General features: G+C 35.1%; 1 protein-coding gene across 2 annotated transcripts in view; it reads right to left on the bottom strand.

The window, feature by feature from the left end:
• The window catches only part of Rhp (GTP-Rho-binding protein rhophilin), a 40,881-nt gene extending 19,925 nt beyond the window's left edge, over positions 1-20,956 (bottom strand). Inside the window, exon 1 of one of the 2 annotated variants that reach the window (XM_018518338.1) lies at positions 20,443-20,956. In XM_018518338.1, the coding sequence (XP_018373840.1) occupies positions 20,443-20,511 (69 nt within the window). In that variant the 5' untranslated portion in view covers positions 20,512-20,956. Of the gene's footprint in view, positions 1-7,155; positions 7,770-20,442 lie in introns of those variants that run through there. The other variant, XM_018518340.1, reaches the window with a different exon arrangement.
• Positions 20,957-21,888: the final 932 nt, after the last annotated feature.

The raw sequence follows: 21,888 nt of genomic DNA, 5'->3' as shown, positions 1-21,888 counted from the left end.
TATGACTGTGGATTAAGATTTTTTTTTACTAATCACGAATCAAAAGTAAAAACTTAAATTCAAAATAGCAGATTTAAAATGGCGGCCAGAAAAAGCTGTAAATATGAAAATTTTAAGTCAAGATAATACATCTCAGTTAGCTAAGTATTACAAGCAAAGCGTTAAGGTTTTAACAACATGAATAGTGTGAGTAGTAGAAGTTGGAGATGATGGTTTAAGAGGGTTGCGGCGCGTGATGGCAAAAGAAATCGCTAGTAAAATTTGCATAACTATGTTTTATTGAAAACAGTATATATTGCAAAATGTACGATTTTTTGAAACATGTAATTTGAACCTTTTTCTTTAAGACAAGCCGAGATACAAGTCGATACTATTTGTTAAACGTTTGATTTTTTGTAAGTGGAACATATACATATACGAGTATATAATATATGTTCCAGAGGTACGAAATGGAGTAATTTTCGGATGATATTTGTGACAAAAAAGTAAAAGAAAATCCACAACGGTGAAGAAGAAACGAAAACGCCTCGAAAAAGGCGGACACGATATCATACGATTTCGCTTGTGATCCGCACGTACTCTCACAGTGGTACTTACTCTGGAACTCTGCATACTGTGAGAGAGATACCGCATCCAATGCTAAGAAGCCATGAAGAAGGAGCGCGATAACGGTATCTGCCGTGAATGATCCCCACCCTCTCTCGAATGCCGTAGATATAGTCGAACGGGCCAAGAAGACGAACGGGAAATAAGATATGTACGTCCATATTTTTCGCGGCCTCTCGTAACGCGCACCTGTCGTCGACGCTATATCGCGTGTTACAGTAGGGAACAAATAGCGATTATAACTCTGATTTAAATACCTATCGATTTTGCTTAATCTTTTCATTCCCAGCACAATATAGGCATAGGAATTAATATGTACAGTAGCTTAATTATATTATATTAGAAAATATCATTTCCGTGGAAATTTCTATGAAAATATTACGAGATATATGAGATATATTAATAACGACGCGCGGATATAATATGTGCAAAATTTATGATATTTATGAAATTTCGCATTACACAAATGTACTTAAAAGGATACAAACGGATATATAATGACATAGTAATATTCGCTAATCACTCGAAATTAGCATTCTACCGGATTCTACTTCGATACGCCTTGTTCCCGAGAATCAGAAAAAAAATGGACTGTAAAATTTTAATACTACCCATGGGGGAAAGTCGAAGGCTGTCGGAGACATATAATGTACCGCAACTATAAAATTCCGGATCTTTTCCTGCGAAGCCATAACTGGCATAACGTTACAAGCGGAACCAGATTCCGCGGGATGTAGTTTTCCCTCGCTGCATGCTATTGAACGTACAACTACTTTTACCACATATATACATATACGACAGGAATGTCTAATAGTGCACGAGTTTCTCATTGAGACCCACTTTTCTCTTCCGGTAACAAGGGCACGAGATTTTTTATTTTAGCGCAGAAAAAGTTGCGCTAGGGGTGCTAACGTCAGTGCGCTGTGAAATTTCTTAAATTGGGTTTCACATCGCCTTTCATAATCTACTAAACAAAATTTTTTTTTATCAACAGCTATTTTTGACATATAAAAACAAGGCTGTTGTTACAAATTTTGTTTTACCACGATAGATTGATCAATTAATTTCAAGTGTTTTGTACGTTTATTCTATATATATTTATAATGTATAAAAGAAAAATTGTTAAAAGAATAATAAGAAATTTATTTAAAAGATATAAAGTAATGATGAAGATGTTTCTGGAAAAATTGCTTTTTATACCTAACACGATTTCATTCGGGATGATCAGAAACAAAAGGACAAATATTTTCTTTTATTTATTAATAATATAGGTATAGGTATATAATCTCAGATTTTACGAAAAAATTAAAATTTGCGACGAAATGACGTCGGTTCAAAGGTTACTTTACTTTTAACTGTGTATTTTCGTCAACAAATTAACTTTTATCATAGTAAAAAATTTTTTTTTATTTCAGGAATTTTAAAGGCTCGCGCTCTAGGTAGACATACATATACGTATATATAGACTAAAGATATATGCCAAAGTAGAAATAAATCAGTCCAATTTTTAAAATATTGTGTGTTCACAGATTTTGAAAACATAATTTTCAGAAAAACGCGTTTAAAGATTCAGATATTAATATTTACAATTAATATGTATTATAATTAATATTTTTTAATAATTTGCATATGTGTATTTTACATATATATATATATATATATATATTGTTGGAAGTACAGGATGGATGTACAAAGTTTAAAATCAATTCTCTCTGGCGCGTTTTTTTCACAAAAAAATTCATAAAAACAATTTTATTTTCGTAGATACCTAACAAGGTTCGAGAAAAATCGAATATTTTTATATCTTTTCACTTTTCAAGCTGCTTTACCCCTCCCCCCTTAAGAAAATAAATCGTAGGTAAATTTTTAAATGTGCATTCGGAAACAAATTTATGAATTTAGGATTATTCTTCATCAACACAGTAAACAATAAAAGTCCTGCGTCCAGCGATTAGAATAGTCAGCGTTTCTTCATCGTTATTCTTGGTGACTATACCGGATATCTCATCGCGAATTCTAGTTCTGTATTTAAAATATACGATTAAAAGATACGTTCACATTCCTCTGATATTATATTGAATATTTGTATAAAAATTTCAGATCTTTGATAACGCTGACATTATTTTAACAAGTAACACGAGAACACAATTTTTACGACTACGAACCGTAAAGGCTTCTACACTAATTACACGGACAAAAAAGATTTTATTCAAATTAGCTAACACTGTGATATTAAGTAGATTATGAGATGCTGATCAAAAGTATCCTTATAGACAAAATCATAAAAAATGAAGATTGCTGTAGCGCCATTTAAAACTTGCTATTCTCGATGTACCTACTAATCGAACTGAAAAGTACCTTCATCTACTAAACTATACCTTTTACCTTAATACTTTTATACACAGAATAATGAGATGAATCGATTGATGTAAGGAAAACACGTAGCTGTTTTTTAAAAAGAATATGTAGTTTGCAAATCGCACAATTTTTTTGAAAAACAGTTGTGTTTCCTTTATATCACTCGATTCATCTCATTATTCCTTTCGTGTATAAAAGTATTAAGGTACAGTTGCTAAAAAATGAATGGTTTAATACATAAAGATACTCGTACTTTTCAGTCCGATTAGGTTCAAAATAACAACTATGAAATAGCATTAAAGCAAAATCTGTTCATTTTTTATAATTTGGTATAAGAAAAGTGTTCATCAGCATCTCATAATCTACAAAATGTCACAGTTTCAGCCAATTCAACTGAAACAATTGTTTTCATGTATGATTAGTGTGGAGTCACTTATTAGTTTTTATTTGTTGGTAAAAAAAACAATCGGAGGATGCAGAAGAGTGTATAACCGGGTTTAATCGCTGGAGATTAAATAATATATAATAGCCGATGTCGCGCAGCGATAGTGAACAGATACTTGCGAAATACTCTACGAAGATACTCGCTTGTTCAGTTCGGTAATCCGCGAGAAAGGGCGTCGCCCTTGGTGTGCTCGTCTTACATGGCGTAACGCAGAAACCGATCCGCGCCGATACGCGGGCATGCCGAGAGCGGCACGCAGTAGAAAACGCAACCAAGTACGTCGAACGAGCGCCGCGTCGTTGCTCCGCGCCGCGTCGAGGCGTTTCACGCGCATTTTTAGTCGGTCAATGACTCTGAAGTTGTATTAAACACCGGCTACGCCGTAATTGAAATTACGTAGTACTGCAGCACTGGAAACGCCCGGCTGGCTCCGCTGGCTACGCGTGCGGTTTCCTTCGTTACCCAGAAGTATGTATATCGCGAAACCACGATAAACAGAATATACGATATATAATGGTATAATATCGTGTATCCAATCATACACAATAGCGTCATCTCAATTACCAATCTCAATTGCAGTCCAATCGACGCGTTACTCAAAGGTAAACGTCCCAATGACCGGACGTGTACTCGTATGTATACGAGTATATTATATGTGCGGACACTTTTACACATAATTTATTATTATTAATATCAAATACTTTTTTCATTACAATATTATAATTTATTACAATTAAATTATATAATATTATATCTAAAAAAACATTTCAGATTAATAATAATAAATTTTGTGTAAAAAAAAAGTGCGTGACCGGACATAGATATACATGTCCGGTCACTGAGACGTTTACCTTAGTTGCAAGCGCGTGATTCATTTATTACTTCCTACAATTCATTTATTACTTTGTTACAACTTAATTGCAAGTAAGTAATAATCACACAACTCGAGTAAGCGAGAAATGAATAACGCAGGCCTGCGAAAATAAGACTTTGGAAAGTTCAATGAGATATAAGAATGATTTCCGCCGTAATTTTTCCCGCTGTATCCAAATTTGTCTAGCACGTAAAGATTTTAAGATATTCTAACTCTTAAAAAGTGCAAAAAAGCGTTTTTTTTTTAATTTTTCAGATTACAATGACTTTAAAACATGAGGATATCTGTTGATCCGTCATTTTACACTTAAAAATTCTGACTCTAAATTCATAATCAGTGACCCAAAAAACCCTTTAATACAAAGTGTAAAAAAAATTGACCTTATAAAGCGTCCGATACGCTTATATAGGACTAAAAAATATAGAATCTGTTAAAATACTATTTATTCTTGCAGTTATAAATATATTTAACACCTTTTCGGAAAACTTGCACTTCTATGGATTTTTTCATGAAGAATCCAAATCAACGGATATTCTCACGTTTTAAAATTATCGTAATCTGAAAAATTAAAAAAAGTGCTTTTTTGAACTTTTAGGTTAGAATATTTCAAGATCCTGATTAAATAAATTTTGTGACCAGATTCCGATGCAAAAAAATTACGTCGATAAATCACTCTTACATGCATCTGAATGGACCAAACATCGCAGGTTTATGTAATTATAGATTTTTACTATGATAGTCGCAATCGTCAATAATTTTAGTGATGACCCTGATCGCTTATCAATCAGCGACTCCCATCGTATCTTTAAATTGCAAACTAATTTAAAGACACATGGGAATTTATTGCAATTGATCGGATCCAAAATGATTTAAGCACGGGCGTGAAGAAAAGAGAAAAAACGAATATGTGTATAAATATAGTCGAGGGAAGGAAGGAGGGCACGATCGTTCCGGTTTACACCTCGATCTACTTAGAAACGGCATGTCTCAGGATTCTCAAGCAGCTTCAAGGCTGTCGCGTCCTTCGCGATCATTGCACGCTCGACATATTACCACACGAAGAGGAGCCCCACGCTTGGCCAATGGAGAAAGGCGACGTATGGCGAAACAGTGTGTGTGTATATTGTATATTACACGGCGCATCCGGGGAATTGTACTGAGGATGCACCGAGCGCACATTTAACCTGTCAGTTGGAAAAGGTTGGGTATGCTAGCTCCAGCTTGTTCCGCAACTCGTCCTAATTCAAACCATTGTGATTCGCATTATTTTATGTACACATGTTCAAGAGTAGAGAACTCGATGCGAATTGGCTTTAAATCAAAATGAAGAGATAGAAGCTTCAACTGTTTAAAGTTGTAGTTTTAAAAAAGGAAAAATTAAGTGTGTTTCCAAGCATGGTGGAAGAGCAATCATGTTTCGAAAAGCAATCCGAATATCGAATGTCATTCCGAAGGTCGACGTTTATTAAATTATCTGATTGCATAAAATTTTGCATAAAATTTGTACAAGTATATTTACAAAAATCGATCAAAATGCAAAACTCTGCAGATCTTTTCTAAAATATTGATTACTGTTTACTCAATTAATTTCGACGTGGAATTATTTTCAAATGCTCGACAAACATTTCTGAAAAACTGATTTATACGCATATAAATTAGTTAGGTTTTTCAGAAATGTTTGTCGAGCATTTAAAAATAATCGAGATAGCGTGTCCTAATTTCTTCCTTCAATATACGCTGGCGTTTTATTCTTATATTTTTTGAAAAAAGTAAAATATTTACACCTCAAATCGAATTTGTCTACTTTTTGACAAATATTATTTACCTAAAAATTTTGTCCTGACAAAATTGTGTTGCGTTATGACGATTATGATAATCATTTTAGCGCAATTATTATAAAATTGTTGTCATTTTATCCTATTATTGTGAAACGTTTTGACAATTTGTTTATCAGGATACGCGCTTGAATAAGCTCAAACGTATCATGCAACTTTATATAATTTATTATTATATAATTTTTAATAATCTATCATATTTTTTAATCCTTTCGATATTAACGACGACTATAGTGTACTGCAGAGTTGAACACTTTCCGTGTACTAATGACGATTGTATAGTTTAACAATTTTTCAAGTGTTATTACTTTGAAACGTGTTAAAGTATGATCCCTTTCCACCAATACTTAACAATTTACATTACATAGTACGTAAAATTTAACTGCTGTACTTGTTCTCTGGTGAAGTGACGTTCATATACATAGTTGTCCGTATATAGCGGTGGTATAATTAAGGCGAAAAATTAAGTTGTATCAAAAAGATTAATAAATATTTGATCTGAAAACAAGTTGTCTTAGACTTTGTTACAGTAGTTTGAAAATAAAATATATGCACGTATGATTTCTGTGAAAAAAATATATTTCTATGTACATTCTTAATATTTCGACGATTGGGGACACCATTAATTCACATAATAAATCGACTTCTTTCGAATATTATATTAATTTATATATATATAATTTTTACATACCTATATTAAACTGTCAAATGTCGTATATAAGGACCGCCCTGAAGACATTTAGAAAATGTTTCAAATGTACGTCGACTCATCTTTTTGAATATTTTCCTTTGACTTATTTGGGAGACGTTTAATCTTATGGATAACTTTCAAATTTCGCAAATGTTCTTATATTCGTTTTCACCAATATAGAGATTAACTCTAATCTCGGTTCAATTTATTCTTCTTAACTTGGTATTTTTTATAATTTTTAGAATGAGAAAAAGACGAAGAGTAGGTAATTAGTTGTGAACCAAGATTGATATTGAAAATGCTCCGATAGTTTAAAGCGGCGCGGTGTATTATATTACGTAAATACCTGTAGCTTTATGTCTGGAAGTATCAACATCGTTTGTGCGTCCGTTCGCCAGGGCGAACCGCGGGAATTCGAGTTCGCTTTTCGATCCGTGTCCTCCGCGTGTGTCTTCTTAAGATGAGAGTAAGACACGACCGCCTGTTTGGCGGAATTCTTTGGAACCGCTATAGTTCCCGTGGAGTGCTCGCGGTCGCGTCGTTCACACGGTCGACCGGAAACGCGCGGAGTGCGAGAAATGGACTTCTCTCAACCGAGAATCTCCCGATATTTCAGTGATTCACAATCTATCGTTCTCGTGGAGGACAAAAATCGCGCACTGTGCAGTCTTCTCTACGTCTACGCGATGAAAGGCGCAAGCAATGTCGTGTTGTGTGCGTCTCGCTGAGCAGAAGAAAGCGCGGTGGTGCGTTTCTTCACGTAGCGTCCGGAGAAATATTGGAGAACTCTGCAGTTTCTGGTTCTCTCCGCGCGGTCAACACTTTGGTGAACGGAAGGACGAGATTGGGGAAATTTCGAGATTGTCAGATGACGTTTGATCAGCGGGCGAGTTTCGGAGCACGAAGTGGAGTTCGACGCGATCGATGCGATGGCGTACGCGACTTCCCGACTTCGGTAGTTCGGTGTAGACGACGATCCATCAACGGCAACCAGCTTAACCAGCTAGAGCTCGCCGCTCGGCTGGAATCGGCCGCGATCGGTGTAGCTCGGCGAAAGGGAAAAAGAAAGGATGATGAGCAGGGACTACGATGAGTAGGGATGGGCCTGCTGTAGTGCTGTCGTGCTGTCGTGCCCGCGCTACAAGAGAAAGGAGAGGGTGGAAGGAGACAACATTGCGCGTTTCGCTGTCACTGTGATAACTGAGAAATTCCTCAACGGAAATTTCAAACATGCTTTGACGTCATTCGAGGAAAATGAGACTGGTATCGTAACGCGATATTATAGCGAAAGTATAAATAATTAAGTTTAGATTATTGAGAGTGATTTCTAAACATCAAATTCCTAACAGCTTTCAATTATAACGTCTCTCTGCGATACCAAGAAGCAATGTTTCCTATTTTGTAGGAAAATATGTATGATAGGAATGATGTTAATTTTGATTATCACCAATTTTTTTTTGTCGCGTCGTTAATCAGAAACTCATGATACAAGACAGGTACACTTACTTGCAGTATTAACGTTATCGCGATTGCAAATGTCATGCGAACGTGAACTATCCCTGAAATTGCAATGAGGTCAAATATTTCTAGACACATGTAATCGTATTGAAAACAATGAAAACTATTTAGACCTAAAAAAAAAAATCTTTAAAAAAGAATAAAATATACGCCAGGTGTCCATAAAAAAGATATCGAAAATTACATTCTTTTAAAAAAAAGAACGGATAGGAAATAAATGCAATTAGCCAAATAATATAACCTTTTTATTAATTCGCATTGCAGATAATTTCCCTCCTATGAAGACATATTAGCCCTAGAATATCGCGTTTTAACGCAACCAAGTTTCTTTCTTTACTATAATCCAGTTGACTATTATAATCACTTTCTATCCTATGTGTCTTGCGTAATGAAATACTTGGCTAATTGCATTTATTTTGTATCCGATTTTTTATTAAAAATAATGTAATATTCGATACCTTTTTTATGCACATACATGGCGTACATTTTTTCTTTTTTAAAGAGATTATTTTTTAGGGATTTCTCACTGCTTTTTTTGTAAATTTTTGAAAATATAACATCGTCGTCGTCGTTGTCGTTGTCGTTGTGTGAACTCATAGGACCTTTTTTATAGAGAATTTCCTATAATCTATACAAATATCATAATAACTATATTCTTGTAGAACCAATAGATTTTGAGATATTCGTGAAAAACTGCTTTTTACCAATGATCCTCTATAAAATTTTAAGCAAGAGTCACATCGATGATCGGGGACTTTTGAGATATTGTTTAGATATAAAGGTTCATGCAAAAATTTAGCCAACAGCTAATTTTTCCTCAGATTTGTCATATCTTTGTCTAGTTTCCATGGACTGCATCTCGTGTATTAGTTCGACCGTTGCGATTGAGTTGAAAAGAGCGACAGATGGTTGCAAGAACTTTTCTTCTTTGAGGTAGCATCTTAGAAGCATTTGCACTTCGACATTCCAAGCTGACTAGACTAGATGGCCACTCTGTACACTTCAAGCCAGAATAGCTTGAAAATCCAGCAAAATCCGTTTGTTAAAATTAATTATATGATGTGAAAAATTTGTGTAATTTCAATTTGATATATCTAATTATACATACTTTCCATTTAACATCTCTCTCCCCTCCTTCCCTTCCCCCACTTCGGTTTCATACTACCATTTAAATCAAGTTTTACGTAAAACTCTGCGTGCCGCTTTAATGATATATTATAGGTAACTACTGATTAGATCATTCTTTGTGTGTACAATAAACCCATTACGATGATGAATTACGATCTTACGAGTAATAAATGAACTTTTCTGTTAAATTTCGTTTCATTTCGGGGTTGGGTTTCCAATTACAACCCATCTTTTCGATCTACGTGAAAATTATTATGTGAGGTTTGATAATTGGGGATTACAATAAAACAAAACTCAGAATGCAGAATCTTTATGTTGCAAATCGAAAGCCGTTAGATGATATGGAAAATCAACGTTGCCACTTTGAGATAGGCACTGAGAGGAAGGCGCTCGCGATGATTAGTTTATCGGGATAGATGAGCATGGAACTGGGGACTTTTCCGCTATCGGTTAATAGAATACGACCTTTTCGAATATTCTTCCGGACCGTACCGGAAAAATTTCCGCGTTGAGGAAAAAGACACCGTGCACTTGCCGCTCCAGGGAATACATACGCGGTCAAGCGGTATATTTACGTAACCGATTGCGAAAGAACTAATCGTTTTTTACTTGTCGCACCTGATAAAACGCGTAAAACGCGTATTCTGGCATAAAAATGGAATGCGCCCTAAGCGATTCGCGTGACGCAAAAATATCGCGTTCTCAGTGATTTCGCAATGTGAGACTGATATTTGCGATTTACGGTACGTTACGTGATTGCTTTTTCATATTGGCAGGTTAGCGTTATGATTAGAAGCGATGCATACAAACAAGCGCATCCGTTCGATTTCATTCTATGTGAGGCGCGTCTATGACCGGTATTCATATATAGTCGGTTCTTATTTTAAGAACCTCTTAAGTATCAATGTCTTAGGATGCTAATACGACTTTCTGATTGGCTCATGACATCTTAAGGCTGTAACACATACCTAAAACAGCCTCAAATATAACAATCGATTATTGAATATCGGCCTATAAGCATTGATTTACTGTAAATGGTCAGGTCTTCACTATGATGACTGCTAACGAAGAAACTACTTATGGAAGGATTATGTCTCTACAAAGTTAATTTCAATACTTTTCGATAGAATTGTTGAAATGTAGCTACAAAATTTCGAAGAAATATGGTATTAATTTCTTTGCATTGTTAACATATTTTTCGAATTACCTGTAAAAATTGTTATGTGATAGTCATAATATCACTCATTTGTTGCAACAATTCAGTAAACAAAATTTTTCAGAAAATAAATTTTAATGTTTGGAATTAAAATTTTGAAATATTAATGCTGAAATTTGATTTTAGTGTATCAAAATAACCGATTACAGAGGATGATTAAAAGTATGTTCTTTCGAAGTATCTCTCTTTTTCCTATGTTTCTATTCTTTTTCTACAATTAATTCAGAAAGGATGATTTTTAGTTATATGTATGTCGTTGTTGTAACAAGTGAGCGATATAATGATATGTTCACCCGTGCGTTTTGTTACCCAATTCAATATTACGCGAGCAAGCCTTTTTTCGAAAGAACGCAAATAAATTTATTCGAGAGAGAGAGAGAGAGAAGATAATAAATAAAATTAAATATTTCATATTTTACAAAGATGTTATCTTTTTCATTAAGGATGTATGTGTCACATCTAAAAATAATATTAAAAATATAAAAATTTCATAGATTGTTCTATTATTACGTCTCTCATGAATATTTGTATATTTGAGCACAATTCTCTAATTGGTTTAACAATTATTTAATTTTCTTTGTTTATTTTGATTCTTATACGCGTAAAAAATCGCATTTCATAATATTTATTTATAAATTTGATGAGAAAGTACAACATTAAGAATTAAATCAAATTTTATACACATATACCTATTGATCAAAAAAATAATAAATATCCATGCAAATATTTATTTGGGTCCACTTACATATTTAAAAGTTATTGACTAACTAGAAAAATATAGGCACATTTTGTTGCAAAAAATCATAATAAATAAAATTATTTGCTTTTGCAGTTGGTCAGGGGGATTGTATTTACGGGTTAATATCATCAAAATTTTTTTAATGATATTGGCTTATATACTTTTAGGTAATATTGTACAGCCAAAACATTCTTAATTAACTCTGTTAAGTGTAGAATGAAAAATTTCCAACGATTTTTACTGCTTTGACTGCTTGCAGGATGTGAAATTAGTCTATTGTCGACGAGAGAGGTGTCCTATTTTCGAGATCCCTAAGTATGCGATAAAATTAGGGACCGTGGCAAGGTATCCCTAATTTAACGAGCGGCCATGACGTGACTTGTTTCGCATTTAGAGGCACGAAGATGCGCCGCGTGTCGCCGACATGCGCGATTACGCACGGTGCGACGTGACTCACATAAGTTTGTACGGCGCTCACCAAGGAATAGGAAAACGCAAGGAAGCAACGTCTCCGCCGTTCGGGAGTACCGGAAGGCAGGTATGGGCAGCTACCTGCTACCAGTGCTACACTGCTACCGCCTGACAGCTGCGCCGCCGCGCCGCGCCGCGCCGCGCCATGCCAGCGTGACTCACGCGAGCGTCGCGTCGCGAGCACGTTGCGTCGCCTGCATACGCTATTAAAGCACTCGATCGAATGTCGCTTCGTTTTTCTATTGTATGCGTAGAGTGTACCGTGCTACCTTGCAGATGAAACCGATGCGAATTTCAGAATCAACGGCTGCATTCAGCAGAAAAAGCACCTTTGCAAATATTCTTTGTAAGATTCTTCAATAGGATTCGTTTATATTTTTATACATTTAGGCGATTAGATTCAAAGAGGAATTAAAGGCAAGAATTAATCTATTAAAAAATTTTACAATAAAGCTATTTATAATACAATTAATTTAATAATAATATAAAGCTGCTTTTTCTGTTGAATGCAGCCAGAGACGGATCCACGATGGGGGCCATGTCCACGACCCCCTCACCTCAAAAAAATTTTCACTTGTGACGCGTAAATTAAAACATAAGGACGGAAAGGCATGGAAACTGGAAATTTCCCTTTTTTGTCATTGTTGGCACATGATGTTGGAAAAACTTGATTGGTAATCCAATAGCATATAAATCCGCCAATGGCTCCAACCTTGAAAAGTTTCTGGATCCATCCCTGAATGCAGCCAATGGCTGCGTTTTTTAGCAGCAAAAGCAACATGTAATTCTTGAGAGTACGATTGGTTTATACATTCAGATCCAGTGAGAAACTAAGGACAAGATCAATCGTATTAAAGAATTTTGCAAAGCTACTTTTTCTGCTGAACGCAGCCAATGATAAGTCTGACTCGTCCTGAAAGACATAAGGCTGATATCGCGCAAACTCTATAATATTTGATATATAAAATTGCTATTCTTTTTTTTAATGCCAAGTCTATTAATCAATCACAGTCGAATATGAGAAGAATAATCGACTGCAATTGGTCAATTTTCTACGACTTAAGACCCTACGACCGCTGTTGTACTCGTATATAGACCCGCATTACACTACGCTCTTTTAATGTTTTTAATTAAATATAATTCTTTTGGAAACAAAAAAATAGGGAAAAATGTAAGGACAAAGTACCAAGAAGTCAAAATAATTTAAATACGTGATTTAATTTTTGTACTCGATTCCACAGTTTTTTTCTACGCTCAGACTTCAAAGAAAAAAACAGGAAGGTATAATTTCAAGAATAGAAGTGCGGTTAAAGGCGCCAGACTAGCGATTAGATTAGGGATCTTCTTTCACACGAAGAAAGAGTCAGCCACTTGTTCAGGGAAACACGTGCCAGCTCATCGGTTAGTAATTGCCGTCACGACGTGTCCCTTGATGATTCGTTTCTTGCCAGACGATGTACGTGCCCTAGCCAATCTTTCTCTCCATCTAGTATCGATATGCGCAAGGTTTTTAATAAATAAATTCTTTCGATTCCCAATCTTTTCACGTTTAATCATTTTTCTTTTACTCGCTTTAACAAAATTTTAATTTTGAAATTTCTTCTTTTCTTTTCTCTCGTCTCTATACCGTTTCTGTCTCTTTCTCACATGATAAAAAGATACAATCTGTTTGATTCTTTTAATGTTTAAAATTTATATCGAAAATTTACACGATAAAGTTTTCGTTAAGTAAAGGAATAATTAGGATTCTGAGACATTACGAGAATAAAAGAATAGCAAGAAGAATAGCTTAATTCTTTTAGTACATGATATCAGAAATGTTTACTTTAGTATTTAATCTTTTCGCGCTATAAGTTGCAAGTGATATATTGATTGGATCGTTATTTTTCTGATAAGATAAGATCTGAGAAGTGTGGATAAACCATTCGATTACCTGGTTACGTAAATTTTTTTCCGATAAGAAAGGATCATTTTCTTTTGTTTCTAGACCCGTGGCATGACTGTATTATAGATATCTCGTACACAGATTCACTGATAAAGATTCGCTGCATAAACTATAGAATTCATGCAATGTCGTAAACGGCATTTCACGAATTCTATATAGTTTATGGATGATTTCATACGAATATATATGCACACAGAATTATTCGCATATCACGATTCTACATCGTTACCTATGTACGTTTCGTGTATAAAGATATGTTTTCCATATGAAGAGACCGGTATGTTAACGATACTCTCTTAATAAATGTATTACTGTCTGTAATATAAATAAACGGTGTATCTTGAAAATAACGGACCCTGCACGTCCGATGACTTTGACCTCGACATATATTGTCAAGGTCATGACTCTGAGTGATCTCCAGAAAGCTTTATGATGAAATTTTAAATAAAAATTGCGAGGATCGCGCCGTGTGACGTGGATCGAGATCCTCGAAAGAGGGGGGAGACAGAGAGAGTCTGAAAAAAAGGAGAAAAACAGAAAGAACAGGTGCGTTATGCGTCGCACGATTTCCGGAATGGTAGACGAAGGTGTGGTACGTATGATGGAGAACGTATCCATTCGAGCGTATTCCGGTCGCGGTCGGAGGAGCGACCTAATCGCGCGATCATTGCCCGAATTTACTCCTGTTTTCTCGACACAGCAGATGAGCAGCCAGTGGCCAAAAAGACTCACTTTTTGAAAAAAAAATCTATCCGACAGTAGGTACTTGTAATGAAATCGCTTTGGTAATTAATTGATTGATCTCGTATATTATAGGATCGCCAACAGTTATAACAAAACCAACATCTGCTACGGCTGTCAACTGATGACCAAGGTTCTGTCAGGTACTGGGCCCAAGTTGCCATTCAGTACTTAACCAGTACTGTGCAACATAGTTTGCCAATATTGTGCTAGTGTCTGTGATGCCATGGCAACGCAATAATTGTAAAACTCTATACGGGATAAAGAGCCTTTTCTCAAACGAAAACTTAAATTGAAAATGGCAAATAAAAAATGATTATCAAAAGTGATATCGAATATGATACTATATACCCACAATATTAAATTTACTCACGCCTAATTAGATATATATCTTCGAGACACTAAATATGAATTTAGTAACTAACGAATTCTAAACTCAAAATGACATTAAACATGGAAGTAAAAAATATTGTAAAACATTGAAATTATACAATATCCAATAAATTTTCAGAAAAGGTAGTAAGAAAAAGTATTATTATTTTTTTAAATATTTTGTACATGTCGTTAACTAGAGAATGTTATTATTTAGCAGAATTTTGTTATATTGTTTCGTTACTATTAATGTATAACAAAGCAATGCCTAAGCCTTTTTACCGCGTCATGGTCATCTGTCTGTCTGTCATTAAAAGGGTATTTGGTTTTTTGTTTTAAGCGATCAAGCGACGCAACAGCGCCAGCGTCGCGACGCCGAATGCATAAAAATGTAAAACGGGCCACCTAACCGCTTGACGCATGAACGTCGTTATGTATCGTATATACAAAAAACTTTCGGTTAAAATTACTAAAACAGATGCAATAAAAAAATCTTGCACCTGTTAAAAGCATTGATAAACATAAGTTGTTCGATACATGTAAATGCACAGATGACGTATTCCTCATTTTATTATTTATGAATGTCTCGTATACAACCATTTTCCTCATTGCGCAGTTTCACAATTTATTATTTGCGACACAAAGTATGACGTAATTTGAAATTGTTCTATGAAGAAAAAGAGTATATTATAACTCATAATGAGATACAGCCGTATTCACAAACATTTCCTTGACAAATTATTATTTCTAAATTACCTTTTTTAATTTGCCTAAATAAAAATAATTTATTCTACAATTCATGTTTTGCAATGAATTTATAGTTTGTTGTATGATTAGAATTTTAATAAAGCAGTAAGTTTCGTACACATATCCTGCATCAACAATTTCTTTACAAACAATATTTTTTAATTCCTTGAATTTTATCTCGATAACATCGTACAATTATCAAAATGGATCAGGGTTGGCAGGAAAAATCCAGTGGGTGGAAAAAACCAGGGTAAATTCCGGATTTTACCGGTCCGAAGTTTATCCACACTGGAATAATAAACTGGTAAAAACTATAAAACTGCTGCTTTAAAATATAAGAACATGAAGGTGATTCGGTATCGATGCATCTCTCTTCTTTTACTTGATTTATTCGTTTCACTCTTCCTGTCTGATTCACTTTTACTTGAATTATCATCATCGTTATTTTCAAACTTACTACACTTTTGAAGATGTTGTTTCAGTCGTGGAGCTTTTCCACTAACTAATGTTCCACAAGCGATACATTTCTGCTTAATAATGTTGTCAACTGTACAAGATTCAAAGCAAGCCCATACAGGGCTCTTATGTCTTCCTCTTAAGCCCGTTTTCACAATATATGGTTACCTATAGACTGAAGGTTATCAACAGGTTCATCGATGAAATTCATTCATGAATTTCTTGGTTACCTTTAATCTTTAAGTAACATGTATTGTGAAATCGGGCCTTAATGCATTTTTACTCAAAATAATCAAATCTATATTTATATGATTATTTTTAATAGAAAAGACCAGGTTTTTTGCCGATTTTTTCCGGAAAAAAAGATCGGTTTTTACCACTGGCATGGACTTTATCCAAAAAATGTGGACTTTTGCCAACCCTGAAATGGATTTGTAAAAATATGAAATCTATAATTTTAATCGAGAAATAGCGATTCCCAGACGACATGCACGAAAACGAGACATGTAAGATGTCTTAAAGACATCCCTATATAAAAAGATATCTTAAAGACACTTCTTAAAAAAAAATATGCCTTAAAGACATCTAAAAGACATGTTTAAAAAGTCTTATGTCTCGATTTTGAACTTTTTGTTCTCTGGACTCGTGAAATGATTTTAATTTTAAATTTACGTCGAATTTTTGAAATGTTCAAGGTAGACGAGAGTCTGAATCGCTACCAATTGGTACACTTAAACGAAAAGTAATCGCAATTCATGTAAGTAATGTGATTTTATCGTTTATACATGCACGCATTCTTAAGAATACAAGGTAACAATAGGCACGTGTTCTTTTACGATGTACCTCGTTAAAGCAATTATGCCAATTGGATGAAGCCTAAGGAGGTAAGAGTCGCACATCGCGCTCGCCAAGGTAAATTTTCTCATCGTTATCGAGATAAAAAATTCTAATAAAAGAATCGCTCGTTTATCGCTAAAAATTAAGCATGTAGGTACGATATACTTTAATAGATGCAAAACATGCACCTGTATGTAAACATAAGCATCACAAGTATGTACACTATTAGAGAGAAAGAGAGAGCTATTGAAAGAGCAATGGTAATCCAATTGATTAAGTTAAATAAAATTTTGTAACATTTAACTTTCTTAATGTGTGTTTCAAAATGTAAATCAGTATCCATTTCTGTGGACAGAAAGCCACAGTTTCAAACTATAACGTCCACATTAACGTATGCATTCAGTAAAAATTAAATACCTTCAGTTGCAGACAAAATTTTCAAGCGAACATTCGTCGAATACTTATTTTAATAAATAAGTGCAACTGTAATTGAAGTTGTAACTTTACGATATGTGAAGCAATTAGACAAAATGTAATGTTAATGAGTATGTAACGCTGGTATCTCCAGCTCTAGACAAGTTTACAGCTATATTTTGAATGTGTGGCAGGTATTGTTATCTCTTATTTCTATAATGATAATGGTTATAGTGCGTCGTATCTTTGTGGAATCTTCCTACACAAAACGTCGCGTCGCGAGGATTCAATGCGCGATTGCACTCGATATCTCGCGACGCATATGGCTCAAGTATAGGTACCACGTGCGTAAAGTATACATAACATCCGATGGATTATAACAAAAAGGTTGAATATCACACTCATTCTCTTGCACTTATGGAGGAGCGAGTAAAAACATTCTCAACACAAAAATATCTCGTGATCGAGACAGTGTATCGTCAAACACGCAATGCAACCTAACACGCAAGCAGTTAAGAAGGAGAAAGAGATTGTATAATTTGCGAATAAGACTCGGGTAATGATTCCGTATCATTCATTTTATTTAGACCCTGTTTTTGTCTTTTGATGTGAATCATTTCAGACACCAATCTCTTATATTATACGAAGATTCGCAATCTAAAATTCTCACATCGTTCCATCTAAAGTTGTGGTCAAAATTGACGCGATGATCAGTTATGCGATAGTGGGAGAACTTGTATTCTTCCTAATGTCAGATTTATGTTCATGTAACCTCGTACTTAATTTTCTCTTTGTCTGATTAACATAACTCGCTTCACAGTCATCACATGAGATCTTATATACAACATTTTGGTTGGATAAAAATTCCAACTTATCTTTTTCTCTCCTAATAAGACCTTTTAAAGTGTTAGGAATGGTAAAAGCTAATTTACAATGGAACATGCTAGAAATCGGAAGAAAGCTCTCTGAGATAGACTTGACGTAAGGAATAGTGAAATATTTATCTTTCACTTGTAAATTATGTGTAATATGTTTGTTGTGGATATGGAATTTTAGTCTTTGTTCAATTGTAAAAAAATACGTGTAGGTTTCATTTAAAATTTTCGTTTCAATGAAATTTTAGTAAAATAAAAAACTAATTAATAAACAATAGAAAGATTTCAGAACAAATTCTTCTACAAAGACAGTGTACGAATAACATATACGAGATTTAACAAGCTATGTAAGTTTATCAAAGTACTCAAGGATAAACTCTCAGTTTTGCCACGTATGTTGTTTACAGAATTAATTGCAAGGATTGCGATGCACCTTATACGTGAGTCAAGCAGAATGTTAAAGACAAGAATTGAGAGGAGCGTAAGAAGCATATTAATTGGAAAACGAACCATATATTAATTGAAACACTCTGTAATTACTGAGCGTAGACTGGAATTTGCATACAATTTTGATTGGGATAATATAAAATTCCAAATAAAGAAAGCTTTTTAAACAAACGACTAATATCTGAAATAATTTTTAAACATAAGTAAAAACACGGCTTGTACTTGAACGTACAAAGTGACACGGAATTTTTTAGATCTCTTATATTGTATACACCACTTTAATTTCTAAGATTAAATTAATTCCTCTCTTCTTTAGTTTATCGAGAACAAGTGATCTCATTATAAATGTTTATTCTCTATTATTCTTTAACAGAATACTGTTTATGATTATTTATATCACAATTTTCTCTCACACTGTCATAAATGACATCATATCGTAGCGCAATCGGCAAACGTGATAAAGAATATAGATTAAGAATTTTTTTCATATTTAATTAAAATTGATTACATTATCTGATTAATTTGCATATATTTAAAATATAAGATTTATAGCATTCAAAAAAAAATCTTCAAATTAATGAAATAATTACAAAGTTATATAATTTTTCAGTTCAATTCTATACTTTTTTTTTTGTCATACTAATCTAAAGATTTGTTATAATTAGTCAAGTAATTATAGGGGATGAATGGAAGTGTGTGTGTGTGTGTGTGGAGTAAAAATTGTAAACCAAATCCTTTCTCGGCATGTGAATTAAAGTAAATAAATTATTCTATTATAAGTATTATTCTATAATACTAAAATAACAAATTAATTAACAGATAACGGTGAGACTCTGTGACCGAGAATAAAAAAAAATTCTCGGATAGAGATACATTCTAGACTAAAATACATCTCAATGAAAAGCATTGTGACTTGTTTTATTGCCAGCCAATCTCTCTCAAATTTATAGCATATCGTATGGAATGCGTTGCTGTAACCGGTTCTATACACATATATACGATATAATGAAATTTCCATTCGATTGTCCGTCGCGATGAAATTTTAACATATGCATGCAACATATGTATAGTTAATACGTTATACGTTTGTACAATAATATCACACCTGCGTCTGATCTGAAGGATACTCAATTATGCATGAGCGTGTGACGCTGTGAATCAATTTTTTAACTTGTTAAACTTGCTTTGTAAATTTCATAATTCCGTCAGCTCGTGTCCGATATTCATTTTACATTGATTATACGCGAGAGTTGTCGCAAGTTGAGTTCTCTCGCAAGATTAAATTGTCTCCTTTTCGCATTTGTTTTAATCAAGGGCATTTTACTATACGAGCATTTTATTAAATATGATAGTTGAGCAATAAGAGGCGGCAGTGTTTTAGCGGTAAACGCGGTCCTGAACATCGCCAGATAGAAGCGAAAGTGAAAGTACCACGGGCCTTTGACAGAACGATCGTTTCCGGCGCGGCGGATCGGATCGATGAAAACATACTCGTATATATCGGATCGAGATCGTCGCGATGATTGGAATCCCGAGAATATAATATATTTGGCGAATCTCAACGGCGACACAACGGCGATGGATCCACGGCGTGTTGTAACTCGCGCTATAAAAGCAAAATTCAATACTCATCCTCAATAGACGTCCTTCGAGCACGATAAGTTTGCTAATTTGAAGTCGCGGGACCGTGAAATTCAATAGGAATCCGGCCAGTGATATCAACTTACCCGAACGAATCGCGGCCGATCGAAGCCGCCATCGTCGACGACGTCCCCTGCCACGATCGGAACGTTCATTGTAGCCGCCGTCGCATCATATAATGCTGCTGTAATGCCCGATCAAACGTCGATCATCATCGAACTAGATTCCATACTATATATATATATGTATGTATAGAAAGCACTGGATGATAGGTCGCACGGAGCAAGCATCGTACGCTCCAGTCACAGGCGCGTGCCGACCGATCTGCGAGCACAATCGAACAATTCCAAGATCTCAGCTCGCGATTTAATTTAAATTGATTTAAATCGCGCGACGTAACCGTCAACGTGAGCGCGCCGTTCGTTGCTCGCGCGACTCTCGATTTCGTCGCGGTCGGTACTGACAATGAGTTAACTTGGCTGCGAGTAAATCGGAGCCGAGTCAGCCGACTGACCGTCGCCGGGCCGGGCCGGGCCGGGCCGGGGAGATCGATCAACGCGATCGTGTAGCGTCGACAGAGCACGGCCACTGATCCTCCGGCTCGCTCTCGAGCCTCGACACTCGACTAACTCGAGACTCGAATGACTCGATACACGGGGCTGACGGGACGTGAACGGTCGAACGGTCCAACGGTCCAACGATCGATCGCCGTGCCGATCACTCCGAATAGGTCGCGTACGTATATATATATATATATATACGACGCTCGGTGCGCTCTATACGAGATGAGTATATATGCGACAGCCGCGTACCACGCAACACTCGTGTCAGACTATCGCTCGGAACCCTCGGAACCCTCGGAACAGTCGGAACAGTCGGAACGCTGCAACGCGCGCGCCAAGTAGCAGCAAGTACTGTACAGCGAGTGCGCGCACACGCGCACACACGCGCACACTGGCGTCGATCACGCGAGTCCGTTGCAGCTCCCTATATTAAGCACAATACACCTTGATAACTTTGATGGGGGGGATCGGCTGCGGTACCAGTATCCTTTAAATCACCTCAACTGCGACATCAATTAAATCGGTAATTAATTTTAGAATTATTAGAAAATTCCGATATCGATACACTACTTTGTATTTGAATGATATTTCTTGAACAAAGGCTAAAAATAATTTTTAGAAAGAAATGAAATAAATAAATATTAAGTACGTATATTAAATATCAAATGTATGTAAACATACTATCTACATGTTGTCATATAATTGATATGCCTATACCAAATATTTCGTACATTAACCAAGTGTGAAAAACCGAATAAAATAATGCTGAAAGTGAATATATAGATTAATATAGATTTCAATACGAAATTCAGTAATATTTCATCATTATTCATTACAATTTAGGTAAAAATTTCCATCAGGGGTGTGACAATTAGTAAAAGAGGTCAAATTTTGTCGAGAACAGAGTGTTATTAAAGATTATAAATATCTATTGGATATATGTACATCCAGTATATTGCGGTAACTGAT

Source organism: Trachymyrmex cornetzi, unplaced genomic scaffold (genome assembly GCF_001594075.2).
Source record: "Trachymyrmex cornetzi isolate Tcor2-1 unplaced genomic scaffold, Tcor1.1 scaffold748, whole genome shotgun sequence".
Classification (NCBI taxonomy): domain Eukaryota; kingdom Metazoa; phylum Arthropoda; class Insecta; order Hymenoptera; family Formicidae; genus Trachymyrmex; species Trachymyrmex cornetzi.
This window is presented reverse-complemented; position numbering and strand designations above follow the sequence as displayed.